A 22931-nucleotide genomic window follows, 5' to 3' on the forward strand; every position below is an offset into this window, starting at 1 on the left:
ACCCATATTGTGATCTAAATAGACTTATTGAGAAGTCAAGTGAAGGAATGTCATGGATACAACATTTTTGTTGTGCCATGAAGATGAAGAGAGGAGTGGAACATGAAGGACTAACATGGAGACGACATTTTTGTTATGCCATATAAATGAACACAGGGATGGTAGGTGACGTAATAACATAGAAACAACATTTTTGTTGCCGTTGATTCTAGGGGGCACATGCACATGAAGGTAAGGAAATTTTTAAGTGGCCTATAAAAGGGGAGAGAATGACTAGGGCAAGGATAATACTTGAACTTGGGAGGCTCTTAGAATTAAAGGGGCGTTATTAAAGAATATATGAAATCCGATGCAAACTCGTGTCTGTAGAAGAATGTTGGCAGGTCAATGACAGGTTGTTGATTGAGCTCAATCGAACAAAATCCTGATGGTGTGAATTTAAGGATCAACTAAGGCTTCAACGAATGCAAGGTCAAACTGGACTCCCTTGCCATCATTACACTTCGGACATTGATCAGCCAAGTTGGATGGATGCCAAGCCTTGCTTAGTTTGATTGATCTAATGTCAAATGAGAATAGCCATGTCGCAATCGTTGGGCGTTGCCAATGATGAGTCAATGTGTTGGACACTTTCTTTCTTCAATCAAGCGATCGTCGATTTGACAAGTGTTCAAAGTCAAGTGAATTGATGGCTCCCTTTTGAGAATCTAGCATTGTTCTAAGTGAGCTATTGCTGTAAACTCGACCCAATGAACAACTAAGGCCCTCGTGAAGGACCTACGGACGATAGCTACTATGGCCCCCCTCTTGATGAAATTTGATGAGGTAGTCTTGTAGACGACATAGATGAGGATGGTCAATAGACTTTTCTATGTAGGAGACCTTTGGCAAACTTCTTGCATGTTGATGATTCATGAGACATCTAGAGAATCATGAAATTTCGAGCTGAACATAAAGCTAAAGATGAATTTGAAAATCACCCTGGAAGTCCTTCATTTGAGTGTGATAGACCCCAAGATGGCATTACCATTCTGGGATCATTTCATTGTTCTTGTAAGATAGGTACAACTTCTTCGGTGCTACCATCACACTTGGTGGTTGTCTTTGTCTCGTCTTGGGTGTTTTCATCATCACCGTTGATCACCCAACCTTCAAATATGGACTATCGTCAAGGGGTTTAGTCCTTAGTTCATAAGTAAACTCTAGTCCACATCATTCTACCTAAGACTCTAGGTGGCAAAGATTATAGCCAAGAATAGTCCTTCAGCACAGGTGTAGTGAGTTTCTATTGAAAGTAAAGTGTCAGCTGTGCAAAAAACCTGCGGATGGTGCAACTTATCCTCGTGCACAATTCATAAAGTCATAGAGTTCTCTACCGAATATCTTCGGGTTTGGAGTTCCAAGTTCACTTGTTCTAGGTCTCAAATTCCTTATTCCAACTTCTGAGTTCACATGTTTTGGGGTTCCGTTTTGGGCTCCGAGATTACTTGTTCCACGTTCCTCATTTCTGTTCTGAGTTTGGATTCAGTTCCGATTCAGCTGTTCGAGTGCCGGATACTTTATGAGTTTGGATTTAGTTCCGATTCAGTTGTTCAAGTCCTGGATACTTTCTGACTCACTTTGGATTCAATATTGGGTTCTTTTTCAATTTCTAGATTGTTCCAGCTCACTTGTTCCAGGTTCCGGATTTGGGATTCACTTCTATAGATAAATCTATTGACTTGATATAATATAGAAATCATTTTTCCTTGCTAAAAAAGAGCGAAGAGAAAGAAAGAAAGAAAGAAAGGCTATTGACGTCCACGGGAGACCACGAAGTCTATGGGACAATGTGAGAAACCAACTAGTACATCTACTTCGGGAGGGCACAGGCAGCTCCCAAGGAGTGCAAAGGCAGCTCCATTTTATTTAAAGTACCTAAGTGGTAACCTAGATAAAACATACATATATATATATAGCTAGCCATACATCAATTTAAGACGGAGAGTCTTTTGGCTTTGATTTAAACTCTTAATGAGTGCTACTCCTTCACAATACACTGCCCATTTACCGTGCTTCCTGGCAGCCCGAACCTTTGCTAATTCCTTTGCCTTATCCTTCAATTGATCTCTTGTGAGTTCTTTGGCTATCTATATCTTAGTCCCTTTCAGCTTGTGAGATTGTCATAGTACTTTTATATGTATGTCTCATGAGTTGAATGTAATGATAGCATAACCATTATGCCGACCAATCTGGACTACTCGAGCCTCACCATCATTATCAAGATTATTAGAATTGTCATCCGCATTAGTTGTCCAATCAATAGTATGCGTGGCTGCTTTGACATGTGCAAAGGTATCACTGAATGATTCCTCTTCTTTATACCATCCATCTGGAAGCCCCCTAATTCTGATTTTCAAAGCATTATTCTTTCTAGCTGCATGTTTGTTAATTTCTTCCTAAATATCAGTTTTGTTGACCTTTGCATCAAACTCCACAATCACTTCTTTCTTGGCTGTGTGCACTTCAGTTTGAACTAGATTCTTAACTGCAGAGACTAGTTGGAGGGTAGGGGGGGAAGCATCGCATGACTTCACAACCTCGTCAATGACTTCCTTCTTACCAAGTCATTCCGAAAATTGAATTCTAGTTATGGCATCTGCCAGCTGCAACCTCACTCACTTGATCCTGTAAGAAGCAAATATGTTTATGATACCTAATAATGGAGACCACGTTCATAGATATGTGCATATGGGGAAGGCATCATGGCTGCAATCGTGGCATATCGGACTCTGCTATTGGAGGTTGCTGAAGTACAGAGTGATTTTGAAGAGGGAAGGCTGGGCCATTCTTTACTGGCCGTATCTCCTGTTACCCCCTGGTTGAGCTAACCCCCAGGTTCAGCCCAACTAAGGGTTCGTAATTCACGAGCCCACCTACAACCCTGCTGGTGCAATAGTGCTAACAACAAACTGTCTACGAGAGGGGGTACAAGGAGCAGACGGGAGCTACAAGAGTAGACAGAAGGGCTACGAGAGCAACAGGGGATCAGCGACGAGGGATCGATAACGGATATCAGATGGAAACGACGGGAAGCAACAAGATCAAATGGTAACGTCGACGAATCAGTGACGAGATCAAACGAAAAGCGACCGGAGTAACGATGGGATCAACGACGGATCAACGATTGGGGGGAGAGAGAGAGAGAGAAAGAAAGAAAGAAAGGAATTTTATTAAAGGTCCACGGAAGGCCATACATGGCCTATGGGACACAAAATCATCCGAAAGGAAAATACAGCATCAACGATGCGCCAACTAGGTGGCCTCATCGTAATACAGCTAAGATGCCAAAAATGGCTACAAAAATCCTAGATACAAAATGAAATGAAATAGAGTACCAAAAATGCCTAGATACAAAATATAAAATATGAAATATGAGGAACATCGTCTTCCCTAAGGGGTCTGTGATCCAAAGAAATGATGGAAGTCATGGCCATCGACCATGCCTCCTGCCATGAGTGTGAAGATCTGGGCAAGTGTCAAGTGGGCTGCTGGCGGTGCCAAGTCTCCATGGAGCAATCTCCTCCGAAAATCTGCCATCATCCTCCGTCGTCTAGAAATAAAGCGACGGATACGGCCTCTGTGTAAGATCATCTTGCGGTGCTGCCGGATCATGTCATATGTACATCCTCGGGATGGAACCATCGGTGCTCTCTGGCAAGATGGGCTATCTCTGTGCTCATGGTCCTGCGCCTCGTCCTGCTCCTCATGAATAACCAGGTCTCTGGCAGGGATGCGACGGTGCTCTCTGAGGAATCTCTCTCTGTATCTGGTGATCTCCCTGATGAACAACGCTAAGCAATACTGATCCTCATACTCCATAATCCGAGAGAGAGGTCCAAATCCGTGCCCAAACAAACAGTGAAATCTGCCACGGATCTCATAATATAAAGGGCATCTGCAAACAAAGTGCTCCTCAGTCTCCACCTCCCCCATAGTGCAACAAGGGCATATCCTAGTCTCTCGCCTGGGTCTATGTCCGGTAGCTGTACGACGCATCCTACCGGCCTCAACGTCTAATCTGTGGGAAGATACCCTGAGCTGGCCCAAGGCAATCCTGAGTGAGTGCGACATATGAACGCCGATATATCCTGGGGATATGATGAAGCCATCCTCTGAAATCCTGAGAAAATGGTCACGATATGTGGCCATCTTCGTAGGAAGCTCCGTGGGATGAACCCGCTCTGTGGGATGAACCCAAGTACGAAACGTGTGTAGCTGCAACAAATCTGCCCTGATAACCTGACTGAGCTCATGTCGAGTGAGAGGGAGGCGAGGGGCATCTATGCTGTATCGAAATGGTGGCAACCTATCCATATCCAAGCCCAACGAGGTGAGCCATGTGGAGAGTGTGTGGTACCAACAAAAAGTATGTGGGGAGAGAGAGAGAGAGAGAGAGAGAGAGAGAGAGAGCACATGTAATCCATATGTGTACTTGAGAGTTGGTAATAGTCTAGAAAAGTTGAGTATTACTAGTAGTCTAGAAAAGTCTTTTGCTAGGGTTTAGGCTATCATAAAGCTAGACTCTATTACTTGCTAACACAAACAACCATTGATTTTAGAAGAGACACATTCTCATACGTATCCAGGGGTGTCAAGTGCAGGCCATTAAACCCACCATTATATGAGGGAAAAAGAGCATTATGGGGTGGTTAAAAAAGGAATTTTCATTGATGTAAATGTGAAGTGAATGGCCTTGAACCCACAGTTAGACCTTATTTTTTTTAAAGCATAAAAGTGTATTTTTCTTAATTATAAAGGTAATGCTTTTATTTCACTTATACAGCTGGACCAGCCAGAAGAGAGAAGACTTTTGTCCAAGTAGAGAAAGAAACAGGTGACAAAGAGAGAGCCCGGAAAAGGAACCGTGGAGACAAAACCTTGGCTCGTACTTCATCTTCTAATGATGGAAAGCGGAAAAATATAATAAGAAAGGAGAAACTGGAAAAATATAATAAGAAAGGAGAAACCAAGTGGAAAGGCCCTCAAGCCCACTTCTTATATTTATTCCATAAAAATATAAAGAATGTGACAAATTTGACTGTCTATATCCTACATTTTTGCTGCAAATTCCAACTCAAGCCCCGATGCAGAAGCTCTCTTGGAATAAAAAACTCTTAAGGTTGCTGGCAAGCAAAGGCATGAGATCCGGACAATAACCAATGTCCGCATGGTTTTGTCTCAAATCCCTGTTCTTCTTGGCAAGGAGGATGCCTACACACACGACTCAGGTGAGAGATTTGAATGACAAGTAAAAGCCTTTTGCCACCTCATATATGTGTACCAACATTTGATCCCCAATTTTCCTGAAGCTTTTAGTAAGGATCAACCCAGCATTTATCTTTCTGAGCAGCTCTTTTCCATCTTTTTTTAAATATCTCTAGTTCTACATATGAACGCCGCCGAACCTGCAGATTCAGATTAGAGAATTTAAGTGCAACAGCAACCACACATTCCATTTACTAAAATGAAAGTCTGCTGGGCTAGCTTTCTTACTGCTCCTCGATCGTGATTTTTGATGTCCGGCGATGCCTGTGTAACCTCAGTTAAGTAAAATAATATCATTAGATTCAAGCATTGGACCTCTTTCAAAGAAGCAGTCAACCCTGTTCTTACATCCAGTCTAATATTTGAACTTTCAACAAATTCTTTTTAAATGAAGAAACTTTCACAGGAGCAGCTTAACAAATTATCATTTGCAGATGGGACAGAGGTTCAGACCTTGGATTCCTGCTTCAATGATGCAGCTGGAATTGTGGCTGGTGCCTTACTTTCAATGCTCGAAGTCTGACACATCCCATTACGGGCATGTCAATCCCCATGTCATAAAAAATTAAATCTCAGATATTAACTTGAGAAAAATGATGCCAGCTTTATGTCACATTGAGAACCAACTTCAGAAACTTAAAAAATCAGAGTGCCAGCGAACTGGATTCATTTAGGCAAGCCTTCGTCAAATGGACACCAGCTAAGTTGAACAATAATTAGTACATAGCATATGTATAATCCTGAATTCATTCTTGTACACCAAGTCATCTGCTTCACTGTGCAGGATTCCGACCTTAAACCCTGTCTTTCCCACTCATGAGTTTGGGCCTTGGTGACATCCCTGTGTGACTTAATCACAAGAGTGAATTTGCATAATCTGCTCCCAAAGATTAGTATCCTGGTGTCTCAGTGCACCATGACCATTGTGACTCATTCAATAGAGCATAATATGATCACATGTCATAGCCTGATTCTTCTAATGATACTCCTATCCCACTGATCTCATCCTCGACTACCTAATTTTCTAAAAGTTTAGAGACAGGTTTGCACACCAACAGGTAATATCTAGATCTTATTTGTCATAGATTGGAGGTTAATATGACACCCCTTCATGCTCGCACTCCCCTGGCAATAAAGTCGAATCATATTTCATGCTTGGCACGCTATAAAGAAAGTTGAGATGGAGAAATGGCACAGAACAGGCTTAAGCATCTCAGCAGGGAATGGTGAAATCCCATGGGACTGAAATTGCACCCAGAGAATACCAGACAGGTCCTATATATATGTATATTTATATATTTATAAAAGGAGTGAGCCATTACTAAGGTTTACTTAATGGAACCTTTTTGGGGAGGAACTCAAAAATCAAGAGGTTATCGAAAATTCTGCACACATAATTTGATTCAATCAAGGGAACCAGGAATGTATGCATGTATGAAAATATGAACATATTTTGAATGGCATCCTTATACATTAAGCCCCCAAGGGTCCAACAACACATTATGTGAAAGCATCCATCGTGGACACAAAGAATGGAGCAACATGAAAGCATGAAGCCTTCAAAGCAACTCACGAATAGAAATAACCCTGCCTTAAATACCCTTGGGCCCTCCCCTCTCTAGGAGCTTTAATCATTCCTTATCCTCTTGGTACTTTCTGAGCAGTGAGGCCTAGGAACCCCCATGCCCAAGCTACTAGCTCCATTATGGCGAACCATGGTATATCCTTCTCATCATTTTTTCCATTTAGCGTACCTTGACATATCTAGTTAGTCAAATTGATAACCCCTCCACAGTTGCTAAGCCAAAGCCAAAATCATGCAACTTCTTATCTTCTTGCCATAATTATCAAGGCTGCTAAGCCAAAGCCCACATCACGCAACTTCTTAGGGGTAAATGGTTTCCCCCAGCAGAGATCAATATGTCCTAAGTACTCTTTAGCTCATTATATGCATTCACACAAGCACCTCCAAATGCTTGAATTCAATTTAGATCATGTATTCCTACCAAAGGTAGAGCGTAGCCAAAGGAACCAAATAACACATCTAAAAAGTCAGCTTGGAATTTGTGCTTGACCTTCCTGTGGCATCCACTTGAAAAGCAATTACTTGATGAATACTTATATTTTCTTCTTCAATAACATAATTTACAGAATAAAAGGTTAAAAGACATGCACTTCATTCTCAACAGATCAATGATGGACGTTTATGGGAGATCGAGCTCACCTTCAACGACAGCTTCTTTCCTTGATGATTAGACTGGTATACAATCGTGTTGAAGTCTGTAAATGATCTTTTAATTACAAGCCACAACTTTCCCAAAACAAACTCAAAGCAAGCCAGCCAGGTAATCTCAAAGCTGGCTTTTGATGATAAAATGGTGAAGTGCACGTTCACAACTTGACAAACCTACGATTTGGCTCCTTGGTCATCCACCAGCAGAACCGTATATTAATAGCCAGACGGTTGAGTTTGCTATTTCAAGCTGCTCCACTATTTGTGAGGAAATTGCATCGAGTGTTGACCTTTTTTAATAAGGACTACCATTTATTTTTCTTGCACCATGCCCCTCATCTAAATTAGATCAGTCTGGGAGTTAGTATCCACATTGTCCCGAACTCGATCCACAACAGCTTGTACCTTGTTTGTATTTTAACACTAGAACTGCCCGACATAGCTCCCTCAATCATCACCCTTGAGTGTTTGTAAGGAAGCTGGATTACTGTCATGGAAGCTGTAGGGTCAATGCCCCACCTGTGAGCCCCAAAATGTGGAGAGCTCAGAGGGTTGACACCTCAGCATGCATGTGTAGGGGAAGGGGTGAGTGGCAACAACATGGCTGCCATCGCCAGCACCTAGATCCACCATTAGGTCAAAAGCATGTAGGTACCTAGGCTAATACAGCAGTAGATACAGCAGGTATACATAAGCTGGGGACGAGCATTTTTCGAGCAAAATCTTCCGAGCATCCGAGCGAAGGAAAAAAAAACCTTCCAACTATGCAAAAATATGACAAAAATGGATCAGAAGAAAACATAGTTTCACTTAGAAATATGAAAAGTATTATAGGAATGCCTATTTTATACACGAATATTTATGTGAATCTTTGGGAATGGTGAGAACATAATGGGATGGCTTTTGAAGAAACCCACATGTAGAGTAGACTTCTCTATGAAAATTCCCTTATGATCCTTCTTACAACTTTTTACTTGATAGGGGGTGACATTGAAAAACCTCTCTCAACCTATCTTCATGAAAGGGTTTTCTCCAAAGAAAACTCATTAAAGCAAGCCATCAAGGTAGTTTCGCCAGCGAAACCCCTTTGAACAAGGTCTTTCAAGGTAGTTTCGCTGGCAAAACTACCTTGGACAACACTTTTAAAAGTGACAACTTTCACATCCAATGTCCAAATATAGTCATTCAGCGACTCAAATTGATCGGAAAACCCCATTTGAGCACATCTATGGGGTTATATTTTGAAAAACCTTGCATATATAGTATTAAATATTACATGTATTTTATGAGAGTGATATATAAGCCCAAGTTAATACTTATTTACAATAATTTAAACTTCTGTAGAAACATGTCCATAAATATCTTGTTATTAATACTATAAAAACACTTGAAAAATATTGCCATATGATATAAATGTGTTTAATAAGTAATTATTTATGTATAATATTATTATATTGAGAGTGATTATGAAGGGCGTTTCTTAAATGAATTATTTTTCAATACTTTTTTAAGGTAATAACAAGGGTACAAAGGAATGTCTATGAATAAGAAGATTTATGTTACCTAAAAATGAATGAGTGACTAGTCTGTATAATTTTATGATAAAGGGATCTAGTTCTAATGAAAATAAAAGTGTAAAAACCATGTTTCCTAAAGAAATACTATTTTTAAAATCTCTTGAAAAACATGCTCGTATAAACCTGCTCATAGGTTTTTGCTCATAAAATTGACGCATCCACATAAGCTTAAGGCGTGCACAGCATCAGTAAGGAAGAAGGGCTGCGACTGTGTAGCAGATCCGGAGCAGCAGAAGCAGATACAGTCCGGAAGATCTGCAGCAGGCTGTGCAGGAACAGACTGACTATCTATAGGCAAGGGGGCTGTCTACAAGGGATGAACAGCAGCTTGGGTCAGCCAGTCTGTCAGTCGGCCTATTTTGCTGGGGATTTTCCCTGTATAAAGGGCCTTAGGCAGGGGACCAAAGTCATTCCACAACTACTCACTTTAGGCTGCATTCCAGGGCAGCAAAGCAGTCAGAAAACAGTTCGTGTTGGAGCAGACACCCAACAGATCCAGAGCAGACCTGGGTGCAGTCCTATATCCAGTAGGAGAGCATAAGGAGCTGCAGAGGAAGGGTCTCTGTCAACAAAGAACAACTGAGCAAAGCCTTTGCAGAAGTGCTCAGCCTTGAGCAGCTACTGAAGCCTACCACAAATGTGAGTAGCAGAGAGGAGTTACCTACAGACGGTGCAGCAAAACAGAGCCTTGTTTTGGTAACCTTACCTCAGGGATTGCTTCTGGAGATGTTAGTACATGTGTGGGCAAGCTTTTGTACTTGAGATTCGTCACTCTTTCAGATCTGCATTGCCCTCTTACAGTTAAGTAAAGCACATGTACTTGACTTGTGTTCCACATTAGTATATTGTGATCTCGGAATGAATATTCCACTGCGTAGTAGTGTTGGCCTTAAGCAATCAACCTACCTCTACTTTCCTAACAGCAGTAGCAACCAAAACACAATCCCCCTTCTTAAGCCTTGTCTTTCATCTTTGGGGTTAGACTTGATTTAGATAAGCTCAATTAGCCATAGGTGATTGTCAATTTTTGGCTTGATTCTGAGTTACAAAGAGCAGACCTACGACATTGCTATTCCTGTACCATGTGAAATCTCTAGGGTCTGCCACTAGTGCATGCTCGCCACCAACGATGTTCCAATCTAAAATTTCATCATCTTACAACCTTCAAACAGAAAACCCATCTCTACTGTCTGCTGAAAAAGTAGCGTAGCATTCCTTCCTGACCAAAGAGCAAAAAGGGCAAGTGCAAACCTGGAAACTCATAAGAAATCATAAAAATTTCAAGCAATTTCATCAATAATTCACGACACGATTCAGATGCAAAGAACCAAGCCTACCATTGTCTGCTATAAGCTCATCTGGTCATGTGTTTGAAATCTGTCCAGATAACACTTTTGATACCCCCCCAAAAGCTTATCTGCTAGGTTTTAAAGACATCATCATGGATTTCACACAACTTAAGCCATTGTATGCTGCATCTGCTGTCCTTATGGGTGCTCTTTGAAATTTTTCTGCAGGCAATTTCTGTTCTGACTTCCTGACATCTACATCAATTGGAAATTCATGCTCAGTCCTAGAAATGTCTTTGAAGATAAATGCTGCATTTTGAAACTGGCTTCATTTCTCCTACAAAGTTGTCACAAATTGCAGAAAATTTAACATATCTTTTTATGTTTTTCGGCTTCTCCTGGACTTGTAGGCACTGACATGATGACCTTCCTTATACAATGAAAAATGAGTCTTTGCTTCCCTTCTCTTTGTCACATGTCTACTTTGTGATTCTCCGACCTCTATGCATTCTTTTTTATAGTTCTTTTAGATATGATGAACTATCCTTGAACCAAAAAAACTTATACATTAAAAAAAGGCATCCCTGGCTTATTTAACAGATTATGCCTGGTAGGGACTAGCTATTAGACATTACTATTACTTCATAATCACCCAAAATCGGGTATAGGCCCTTTTATGAATCTAAGCTCTTACGACTATACACATCCGCATATCCACAGATACATCTATCCAGGTAAAGCAGAAAGAACACATTGACCAACTAAGATGTCATTTCTACATTAAATATAAGCGCTTGGAAAAACAATAAGCCTTGTAGATAAGAGAAACAATCTGCACCTTGTTGAGGACACCACCCAAAGAAGGTATCCCATAATGCACAACATATTGATCATCCACAACTCCAACTTTCTTGCTACGGTCTCCCTACAATGTAAAAGTCCACTTAACATCATTTTAGTTCGCTTGAATAGATTTTTAAGCTTGTTGTTATGCAATGCATCCAGCACAGAAGTAGAAGCAATTTATTCATCATATGGTAATCTTACAACGGGATCCGCAGTAACCTACAGAGATGGATGTTAAAACCTCTTTAATGTGAGGCCATATTTGCCTGGTCGATGAGCAAGCATTAAAATGCTTTAATACTAGCCAAACCAACACAAGGAACCAAGGTAATAGAAAAAGCACCTGAGCACAATATCCTAGCTTCATGTCCAAGCCCCAGGCATGCACAAGATCATTCTGCCCAAAGTGAAGCATTCTTCGTATTAAATGTAAAAAACAGATTGTGCAATTTGAATAGTTCAATTGTGAAACTACTTTGAAATATGTTCTGAAATGGCAAATGAAAGAAGAAATATTCGTCCAAGAAATGAACTGACAGGCTGGTCTGTTATAGCCTCTCCAAGAAGTTGAGCATGAATGAAAAAATAGTGTCTCAATGGATGTACTGAAGAGTCAGAATGATGATCACAATCAGGAAAAATGGCTGTCTTTACTTCTCACCTGAACCATATACCAGGCACAACGCCAAGCCATGCGGGAGAAAACAGGCACCATCATCTCCACCCATCTACAAGTTCATCACTCTCAATATTTTTTAGAATGTTTAAAGGTGTGAAAAATACTGGTATAAGATGATCTTTCTAAGATACCAAATAGTGAAGTCATCATATGCGCCCCTTATATCAGAATGTCACACAGCTATACACACAGGAAGTTTGGCTTGCAAACCTACCCAGTGCATGGAGGTTGAGTGCTGTTTTCAAAGCACATCCCACTTCCTTTGAACTTATACATCCTCCTGTTCATGACACAATGTAACATACAGTTCGTTGACAATTTTTAAAGGAAAAACAAAGGCAACAAAGAAAAAAAAAAAACACACACACACACACAGAATAGCTCTGCATCTCAATGGCTTGTGGGTACCTATGAAATTTATCTCTGCTCCTACGAACTGTTATCTGATGATGGACCTCGGATAGCTCAGGATCCAATGCTGGCTGTGAAATCTCCAAGCCTTCTTTCTCCACTATAGCTAAATACCTGCACACAGTCCATAGTTTTCCTAAAACCTTTATAGTATCCAAAAATTTTGTTGTTTGTAAGCAATATATCTTTCGATATCTCAACATATGCTTGCAAACAGCTATAGTTTTACATCATGATCTTAAGACTTACTAAGACCTCTTACTGAGAACAGCCATCATTGATGTCAAGCCTTTGCCAATAAATATCTTCAAGATGTAACGTTCCAGCCAAAGCAAAAAATGTAACGTGGCAGCAGGTGATGGCTTAGGTAACATGATGCAAAGGCAATATTTGAGACATTCAGAACTGCTTGTCTCAAAGAGAAAGAGATAGAAAGTCAACTTAATATGCAAGGTGAAGCATGGCCATTCAACAGCCATTTAATTCAAGACAATCCAAATACCCATGTGTGCAATGTAAAGCAATGAAAATAATGCTTTCTTGATATTTTCAAAACTTGATATGCAAGATAAAGCAAGGGCATTCGAGTAGCCTATATAAGGCTTGTACTTCACTTGTCTTGTCATACTTGATGAATGAATGAAAGCCTTCATGGTTTCTACATTTGTGTACCACTTCTTCACTCCCTATCCTCTCTCTCTCTCTCTCACTCACACCATGTTTCTAACATGGTATCAGAGCCACCTTCCATAGCTTCCCTAACCCTAATTCGCTACTCTTGCCCTAACCCTAATTCCGCCTCAGCCTTGCTTCATCTCGACCCTTGTTCATTTCCGCTTCTAGCTAGCTCATTCCACCTCTTCATTCCTTGCTATCTTCATAGCCGCCTTCATCTAAGCCCTCTTGGAGCTGTAACTAGGCTCTTGGCAGCCTCATTGCTTGCTGGTCGGCTCACTTCCCAAGGCTCCAGCCCTAGTTGCAGGTACCCGAGGCATTTTTAAGTCATTCCCTTGCCAAAAATCCTTTCTCTTGGGCTCCTTTTGCATTGGCGACTCCTTAGAGACCATCTACTGCTGGTTTTTTGGCTTCATACAGCCTTTACAAGCTGGTTCGGAGCTGTTATCATCCATTTGTTGCAGCCGCTTTCACACGTGGGAGTTTCACTTGCATTCTGGAGCATCTGCTGCAGCCACCTCACTATTTCAGAGCTTCTTTGCTGCTGTTTGGACCATATTCCAGCCGACTTGGTTATTTGAAGGCTGCTGTTGCATTTCGAGGCTGCTGCCCGCCTTCAAAAAGTCCTCTTCAATCATGACTTCCTTGTCTTCAAGTTCCCTCCTCTTGGAGAAGTTCAAGGGGGAAGGCTTTCCCACGTGGCAAACCAAGATGCAATTGCTGCTTATGCATGAAGGAGTTTGGGATGTTGTTGAGGATGACCGGGTTGAGTTACTTGATCAACAACATCAAAAGATTTGGAAGCATCATAATGCTAAGGCTATTGCCCTCATTGGTCTTTGCTTAGCTGACTCTCTCATCCATCATGTGGATTTCAAAGTCAATAGCTAAGCAGATTTGGAGTTGCCTCGAGACCTTCTTTGGTAATAAAATCACCAACTCTAAAGTCTTTTTGAAGCTCAAATTTTATGATCTGAAAATGGAAGAGAGTGATGATTTGAGTGATCATCTAGCCCGGTTTCAATCTCTTGTTCAACAACTCTCAAGTTTGAAGAGTGTCCCTGATGATGAAGATAAGATGGCCGACCTTATGAAGAGTATGCATGGCATTTCTTGCTTTGAGCACTCTCTTGAGATCCTTCGTCTTGCCACTACCACGTTTGATGATATGGTGGCCTCCTCATTGAGAAGGATCGTCACAAAAAGAAAGCTGCTCTTGCCTCTCCTATTGATCATGCATTTGCTTCCACAAGCAAATGGAAGACCAACAAGAACATTATTTGCAGGTTTTACAAAAGGAAAGGACACCTTGAAGCCCATTGCTTCAAGAAGAAAGCATAGGAAAAAGAGAAGCATCATGCTAATCTTTTGGCTGAAGACGAAGCTGAACCTGAAGAACCCCCGGAGGAGATACATGCAGCTACAGCAGAGGTTCATGGCCTCTCTCTTGATGACGAGGATCCATTTGACCAGGGTCGGGCTTTCTAGGCCCCTATGCTATGTGTGTTTGTGTTGAGTCACATAAGGTTCTCAGCCTTGAGTTGTCTCTCTAAATTGAATGTATTTGGAGTCAATAAGAGGTACTCTGCCCTGGGTTGTCCCCCTCCCAGATGTAGACTCTTGGATTGTTGGAGGTGACTTCAAGTGTGGGGAGGACAAGCAGGGCAGAGCGTCTTCCGCAGAGATGCCGGGAGCTGAGAGGAGCATGTGGGAGCAGTTTATCTTCACAATTTGTGGCACAGAATCCTAGTGCAAGGCAGAGTTTTCCATACTTCCAGGCAGCCTCCTCTTCGTTTTTGGGCAACTCCAGCATGATGGACTTTTGGAGAGACTACACAGGTTTTATGTTGGGGATTAGGCAATGCACAGGGGAGGATCTACTGGCATTCTAACATGCACCATGATGATCAACCAAACCCGATCATTATGCACCTAGAGCAGCCCCGTCGTGGGCTTCCCCAGAGAGGGATACGCATTCCGCATTTCCTGCTACAGGATCAGGGCACATGCGATTGAAAGGAGCATCGAGGAGCGGTAGTCCCAGGCTCTATGCCACTGCCAATTCCTCTAGGCACAAGAGAAAGCTTTGAGATGGGACCTGGCCTCCATTGAGCGTCTTAGGGAGCACGAGCCAAGTTCGCAGTGGCTTGCAAACAGACACGAGTACTTGTGGCTTGACCTCCAGGACATGGAGATCCATCGTGCAGAGTTCTCATACGATGCATCCAGAGCCCGATGGATATAGCACGGTGATAGGATGAGCAGGCAGTTATTTCAGGCCAGTGACCCAGATCAGCGAGGGCATTTGCACATTTTCTTCACGTGCTTCCGGGAGCACATTTGTACCCCTCTTCAACTAGCTTTTTAGGAGATCTTTGATACAAGCTCCCTCCCACAGTCTCTGAGTCAAGGATGGATATGCTTGATCCCGAAAGGGGTCGACAGGGCTAATTTACAGTAGTGGAGGCCGATCACTTTGCTCAACACCGCATACAAGATATTGGCCAAGGTCTTGCATTTGCGATTGCAGAACCATCTAGAGGACATCATTCATGCACGCAGATAGGGTTCGTCCAAGAACGCAGTATCTTGGACAGCATCTTCACCTTTTGGAAGGCTCTGGATTGAGACTCGGAGGAGCCTCGGCCTCTTGCCATCCTTCTCTTGGATTCTGAGAAGGCCTACGACAGGGTGGACGGTCTTTCCTAGAGGGCACCATGCAGGTTTAAGTTTATCAGATAGATGGATCAAAGAGGTCTCGGCCTTGTATGCAACGAGTTACAGTTAGATGCTTATTGGTGGTCATACGGGCGAGGCATTCTCGCTTTCCCACTCAGTTCGACATGGTTGTCCACTAGCCCCCTTTCTTTTTCTTTTTGTAGCAGAGGCGCTGGGCTATTTTGTGCGCTCTTAGATCGGAGGCCTTAGGCTCCCAATCAAACAGGTGGAGCAGCTGCTGGATTCAGACTTTGTAGACGACAAAGCACTTTACGTGGAGGGTTCTGCAACGAGCCTTGAGGCGGTTAGGGAGGCTCTAGCCACTTACTACACAACAACTAGGGCCAGGATTAAATGGACCAAATCAATCAGTTTTCTTACAACAACTGAGGAGGTTCGAGAGGTCCAAGATTAAGGGGCAGCCATGGGATTTAGATGGATTCCGCAAGGGCCGACATTGAAATACCTTGGATACCAGGTGCGTATGGACATGTTAGCCAAGCAGCAGCAGATTGACCCGGTCCTAGAGAGAGTGTGGCACAAGCTTCTATATTGGAGCTCAACCAAACTGTCTTTAGCAAGCATGGCCTTGGTGGCCAAGCATAGTCCTCCTTGCTACAATCCGTACATAGCCTCATGCCGGTGCTTTCACAAGGGTTGCATGGGTAGCTTAGGCGCTTGGTGCACAACTTCCTATGGGTAAGATTTGATGAAACCCAGAACACTAGAGCCAAGTTGGCATGGTAGAGAGTGATTGCCACACGCCCAGGGAGGCCTTGGCATCATTGATCTAGAGATGCAGAGTAGAGCCCTCTTGAGCAAGCTGGTGGTACATGGTCTCCCTCCAAACTCCGATCCCTGGAAGCCCTTCCTTCAGAGAGGGCTTCTCAAGAACACCCCTCGCATAAGTAAACAGTCGCAGAGCAGTCCCATAGATGGATCCAAAGGCCGCCCTCACAGGGAAGGGCTCCCCCCTAATGAGGAGCCTTCTCAGAGTTGGAAGCACCTGTCTGGAGGACTTATTTGGGCTAGGCAAACATGTTGCGAGGAGATCGATCGGCAACCGATCATATGGCATCCCGAGGTCGGAGATCCAGAGGGACACATGCTTGGACAATGAACACATAATAGGTTGGGGTACAATGGGCAACGAGGTCTTCCGAGATCTAGAGACGGCTCCCTCTATACGGCGAGGACAGAGAACAAGCACTCCCTCATCTGAGGGGGGGCAAGCACATGGATGGCAAAGATCCACGCAGCAATTCCCAACTCTTGGTGGGAGGGACTCAGCACTACCTGGACCCCAGATCATTGGCCTGGTCAATTCTCGAGGATCAGAGTGCCTCATAGAAAGCAGTTCCTCAACATTCACGGGGGTTCCTACTGTCGGAGATACTACAAGGTGGGGACAGAGGGCCTCTTGTTGGTCGAGACAGTGAGAAACCATTGGGATGAGGAGGTTGTAGATGGGCTTGTATGGTAGAGGATCAAGATAGTGGGCTGATTGGGCAAGACTTGGACTATTGACCCAGAGATAGTCCTTTCAGATCAAAAGGGAGCACAACGGTGACTCTAATTACCTCTCTGAGCCATTCGGTGGGATCCAAGGGACTGGTTCTAGTTTGCTCACACAGACAGGGTGGAGGAGGTGCCCTTTTCTCTTATACGACACGCATTGGCCGCCACCTGGGGCATGGGCATGCTTTCTTGATCAATCCTGCCCGTCCAGCCAATCGACTGCAAGGACAGCATGTGGCATATGATGCGGTGCCTCCCAGCCGCATTCGCCCTGTACCTTCGTCAGAGGATAGTGTTTGGGAGACAATGTCCAATGTTACTACCTGGAACATCTGGGTCACCAGTTGCAGCTTGGTGATGGGAGGCTAGCAAGTTCCTCCGACGCTAGCAAGATCTCATCTACACCTCGCGAGCGCAGGACTCCGGGGTCTAGGCTTAATCTCGAATCTGAGTTGGCAGCAAGGGATTGATCCAATAGGTGGTAGGGGGTGTGGATCTGGTGGTTGGTGGAAAAGACAGGAGGGCAGCATCGTGAAGGGAGTGGGTGATAATAACGGCTCTATCTTGTAGGAGGGTAGGCAGCATATGCGGGGACTAAATTGTGATCAGAGTAAATCTCCTCGTATGTGGTGTATATGGGGTGGGATGTGCTCGGTGATGGAAGTGGGATGGATCCAACAGAGGGTACGCACAGCGGAAGACTGATAGTAAAGCCCAGGAGCTCACACAGTGTGGTGTGGGATGTGGAATCACAAACTTCTTAACTTATGTGCATAAAATAGATGTGCAGACTCATCAATAGACAATGAACCGGCCAGATAGAGAAACCACCAAAATAATATATTTCCCTCCAAAACTATGGACACAATACAAAAGAGATAGATCCAGAGTCCCACCAATGGTATGGTCCTCTGATCTTACCACAAGGTACTTCTCCTATCTGCTGGCTATCTCTAGACTCGTACTTCTCCTATCTGCTGGCTATCTCTAGACTCGAGCCCGCGTGCTCCACCTCGAGCGTCTGTAGACTTTCCATCTAGTGTGTTCTTCTCCACCTTACTGCCTGTGAATCGGCCTAGGTGGGCAGCCCCTGCCAAGCTTTGTCTGCAGCACACAGGTCCCCTTGGTCCTCCTGAATGTAGGCCCCAAGATAGCTGTTCCACTGCTCCAACCTGCTTGTGAATGACTGCTCCAGAAGGTATGATGATCACAATACCTTGCTGCCTTGGAAGACAGCCAAGGTCCAGCCTCTAGGGAACTCAGTCTGCAGCTCACCTTCCACTCTCCTTCACCCCCAGTGTGAGGCCCAAGGGAGTGGCTTCTGGCTGCTCCTGTCTGCTCCCTTTCTTGCTGAATGTTGGATATTTTATGAGGGCTGAAGGCCCTCCTTTTATAGGCCTAGGGGCCTATCATAAAAACCGACCAGTCAGCTTCATACTGGCCGACCAGGCTGGCCGACCCTATCTGTTGGTCTGCCCCGCCCTTCTGTGCCGTCTCCTCTGCCAGACAGCTCGCCACGCAGGCGCCTTCAGCCTGCCTATGCCGCCACCTATGCGACTCTTTTGCAGGCCCATGGATTCCTGCTTTGACAGCTGCCCACACGGCAGACTGTGTGCTGCCCATGTAGCAGCCTCTACCCTTTCTGTGTGCTGCCCATGTGGCAGCCCCAGTATCCCCTGGTCTACCTCCCCCATGCTCTCCTCATATGGGGGCTTACAAATGGGGAGGTGACCTTTCCAACAGTAGTCAACTACACTGGAACCTGCTCCATGCGGAAAACTAGTGACCACACTGAAAGAAGGCCGTCGTTCCAAACCATTGTAGATAATCAGATCATGCATCCTGCCCATGTCTATGAAGATGTTCCCATGACTAGGGATCATCAGCTGCCGAAACTCTAGAGATACTTGCCTCATCTAAATCAGGCTCATCCTTCTCAAACGCAGAAGAATACAGAAACGCAGTTGTCCTTCCATACAATGTCAGGTAATAGAATTCAGTCATGCTCGAAATCAAATCATCAGTAGTATATACACACAAGTGCTAAATCGTTTGGGGTTTTTACGTATGTTTTATAATTACAGGCATATATTTAACGGAAGGAGGACACATCTGAACCGCACCCCTGTTTAACATTTATTTTTTACTTAAAATGCACCCCTACAAAACACACCCAAACGCCCCCCAAAAAAAAAGTTATTTTCGTACTTGTACCATATATATAGATACAGAACATGCCGTACTGTATCGTACAGAAAACACCATATGGAACCTGTATAAGAGCTCAAGTGCACAATTAATCTAAGGTGAGGGGTCTTAGAAAAACCTTCTCCCTCTCTCTTTCTGCAGATTGGTCGCCTCCTCTCCTAACCTCGCTGCTCCTAGGCTCCCTGCTCTCGGCCTCCTCTCCTTCAGTCAATCATAGCCCCTCATAGTAGTAGAAGGCTCGAAGGGAGAAGGCTCCTTGGGTACTGGACAAAGAAGGTTGCACTTTCATCTCAACAGACACAGCACTAAATCCAATCACCTCTCCATTGTCCTTCTCATCACTTTCGATTTCCATTTCTTTGTTAGCCTATGTAACAGATTGGAGATGATGGCAAAAGGAAAGATTTCAAACAAAGAACAGAAAGACCAATTAATAGGCACAAATAGCAGATAGAAACATACTTGTTATTTCTAGTTGTGAACCCTGAGTTTCTCCGTTGACCTCTTTACTTACATATTCCATTGGGATTTCAACTTTTGACAAAACTTACAGAACTAGTCATGCCTCTCAGGATCATTCTGTTCAGCATAACTTTTTTTTTTAAAGACGTCAAGTCTCATTCCTTGCAATTGATTCCTTCTTGAACACTTGAATTATACCTGCCTGCATGAAAGTGTTCTACACCAACATCTTCATCCCAGATGAAAATATACTTGTAGGGAGCCACTATATCTGGATGCAAAAATCGTTTTGCGAACCACCTGTGAGCACATTGTATGAAAATTTGTCACATCAGAAAAGGTTAGGGTAACTTGCAGCCAGTTGCAAGTTGCAGAGAAACCATCCCCAAAAGGTTCCCTTGTCCCCATCAACCAGGACATTACTCGTCGTTTCAGAAACTTACAAGGAAAATATCCCACATATGCATCCTAATATATGATAACACTTATGAGAAAGAAATGCACAAAGTGTGAAAGAGTCAAGTAGAGTGCTGCAGTCAGATCAGATTTCTTGAATGCATAAATCGCACCATTTAGTCTGGCTGCTGGCTGCTATGTGAATTACTTGCTTGCTCCAAGGGAACATGTTCCACTCATCAACAATCCCATCATAATGAAACAACATCACTGTAAAGTTGTCTGCAGGGAACTGACAAGGGGAGAAAAGCCTTAAGCTTCAAAGTGTGGTACAACAAAGTGAAAGAAGCTGTGCAACATGGGAAAAGGAAAAGCCTATGTTGAAGCGTACATTCATCACTCTAAAATGTCAAAACTATCAAGAGTAGTTTCTATGTTCAACATCCAGCTTACAAAACCCTAAAAGAAAGAAAGAATAATGCAGCACCTTTCTAATGATTTTATCGACTGTCTCTTTCTGCTTGAAACCAACCGGCATTGCCAACAGACTCTGAGAAGAGAGGCTGTGTTGTGCCTAAACAAAACAAATATAGAAATTTTAGAAAGTCGAAAGCAATGGAGAACACCAATAGTTCGTGTTGACAAGGTCAAGATATTCCAAACAATTTTTGAGATGCAGCCCTCTCATAGATAACCCCACACTATGTACTAGAGCCAATAAGTCCAAAATACACAAGTTCTCATTCTGGAAATAGAGCAATAAAATGTAGTGGCTCAATTTAATTGAAATATTTTGCTAAAGTGGAGTAATTTGTTAACCTTTTCCTCTAGTTAGTATAAGTTTAAAATCACAAGATCTGCCCAAAGGTGGTTGGTGATAACGGTAGCAAGAGGCACCGATGCGGCATGGCGATACATGAGCTTCTAGATCCTCCTCTTCTAGAGAAGGAGAGCCTCGCCTGAAGACGTGAAAGCAAGAGAGAGAGAAAAATGAATTGGCATAACAGAATATTGTCATGGGAGCAGTCAACAGAAGTCAAAGCAGGTCAAAAACCGCAGAGTTGACTTTTCCATCAATGTGTTCTTTTTACAGCAGCAAAATAACAAACAGAAGTCTCAGTTTGGTGGCCTACCTCAGCTAATATTTGCTGAAGGTGATGGTACAGATCTGACAAGGTTTTGTACTTGGATATGTTATCTATGTATGAGTCTGTTCGGCTGTACATCTGTCCATACAACAAGCTTCCTTGCGAAGGCTACAGATAAGAAGGGAGAGACCTGGGCAGTCTGGACATGCTGATCAGCAGCAGCGAGTCATCACTGATTTTCTTGCTCGACGACACCAGGCCTCACCAGATCCAGAGCCACTGTCAAACGAGATCATCTTGTCTATCCTCAGCCAACCAGTGGAGTTGGTCCAACAGACAGCATCCACAGGACCAATCATCAGGATGGATAGCTGATTTGGTGGCCGAGAGTGGCCTCATGTCATTGCCCCTAACATTTTGGGTTCTCTCTCTCACAATGACAGTGTGATGTATTTATTTTCTTGTTTCACACACAAGCCTTAGTATATGGGTGCCCGTTTTTAGTGGCCCCACCTCTTAGCTTCCATTATCTGATTTTTTTTAGTCTCATAGCTCCGTCTGTCTCTCTAGTCTCCACCCAATAGGCCGACTCCAATGTATATCCACAAACTAGTGGTAGCGGGCCTCTGGACTCTGATAGTCTTTGTGTAGAAGACAATATGTCGTCCTATGTACAACTCCAAGAAGTTCCTTGGCTTTGAACACAAGATTCCATTGCAGTTCCAAACAGTGCAGATAAGGGTCGCGGTGCTCTAAATCTCATAGACCCCGCCTCCCTAGGTAGGGGTGTTATTGGGCATCTGTGTGGGTCCAATCAAGAGTCGCCCCTCTTGGACTGCCCATGTCCCCGACTTGCACACAGAACCCACTTTTGTAAAAGATCTGTCTCTCACCTACAAGAGGATGAGATCCTCATCCACATGGACCTATGGATGCTCCCAAAAGCTGTACATTTGTGCAATGCTGCCAATCGGGCCTAGGTGTCCCCAGAGCGTATGATCAAGGGCTGATCTCTATTGGGATCGTGCCTTACGCACCAGGGCCCCTCAATCCAATGCTCCTATACCCCCAAGATGGAGGTTACAAAAGTGGTGGACTGCCAGGGATCCCATGGACTCTAATGTTGAGAGCCTTACTCTCTATTGCTGCTGCTCAAGTAGAGTGGCTTGCCTTTGCAGGTTCTCATTTCACTACATCCTGTAACAGTATCCATAGACAGAGAAGGGGAGTCAGAGACAAGGAGACATGGGTGAGGCAAAGCTGAACTTGATTGATGAGATGCAAATACAATGGTGCCTCACTTTATAGGCCGAGGATGCCTTGTCTTCCACATCATGGATGATATCACACAAAATCAAATCATATCAAATCTAATCTAATTTAGCCCCAAAGGTCAAGTGACCCTTCAAACATACAAAGGACAAACCCAAACCCCTCTCACACTCAACCCTCAAGCTGGTAGAGCCCTATTCCACACTATACCTCCAAAATACCCCAATCCACAGCAGGGGCATTCTCAGAAAT

At 43.5% G+C, this 22931-nt stretch overlaps 1 protein-coding gene across 1 annotated transcript in view; it reads right to left on the reverse strand.

Moving 5' to 3' along the window:
• Positions 1 to 4992: 4992 nt before the first annotated feature.
• LOC147897994 (uncharacterized) overlaps positions 4993 to 22931 on the reverse strand; it is a 45719-nt gene continuing 27780 nt past the window's right edge. Inside the window, exons 5-15 of the mRNA XM_087380003.1 lie at positions 20807 to 20893; positions 20493 to 20611; positions 20122 to 20223; positions 12340 to 12456; positions 12146 to 12211; positions 11914 to 11980; positions 11596 to 11649; positions 11245 to 11331; positions 5761 to 5826; positions 5536 to 5571; positions 4993 to 5447 (exon numbers count right to left, since the gene is read on the reverse strand). Of these exons, the coding sequence (XP_087236129.1) occupies positions 5355 to 5447; positions 5536 to 5571; positions 5761 to 5826; positions 11245 to 11331; positions 11596 to 11649; positions 11914 to 11980; positions 12146 to 12211; positions 12340 to 12456; positions 20122 to 20223; positions 20493 to 20611; positions 20807 to 20893 (894 nt within the window). The 3' untranslated portion in view covers positions 4993 to 5354. The remainder of the gene's footprint in view (positions 5448 to 5535; positions 5572 to 5760; positions 5827 to 11244; positions 11332 to 11595; positions 11650 to 11913; positions 11981 to 12145; positions 12212 to 12339; positions 12457 to 20121; positions 20224 to 20492; positions 20612 to 20806; positions 20894 to 22931) is intronic.

The sequence above is a fragment of the Dipteris shenzhenensis genome, chromosome 10 (genome assembly GCF_047967505.1).
Source record: "Dipteris shenzhenensis isolate YYH24624 ecotype China chromosome 10, Dip_SZ_1.0, whole genome shotgun sequence".
Lineage (NCBI taxonomy): Eukaryota > Viridiplantae > Streptophyta > Polypodiopsida > Gleicheniales > Dipteridaceae > Dipteris > Dipteris shenzhenensis.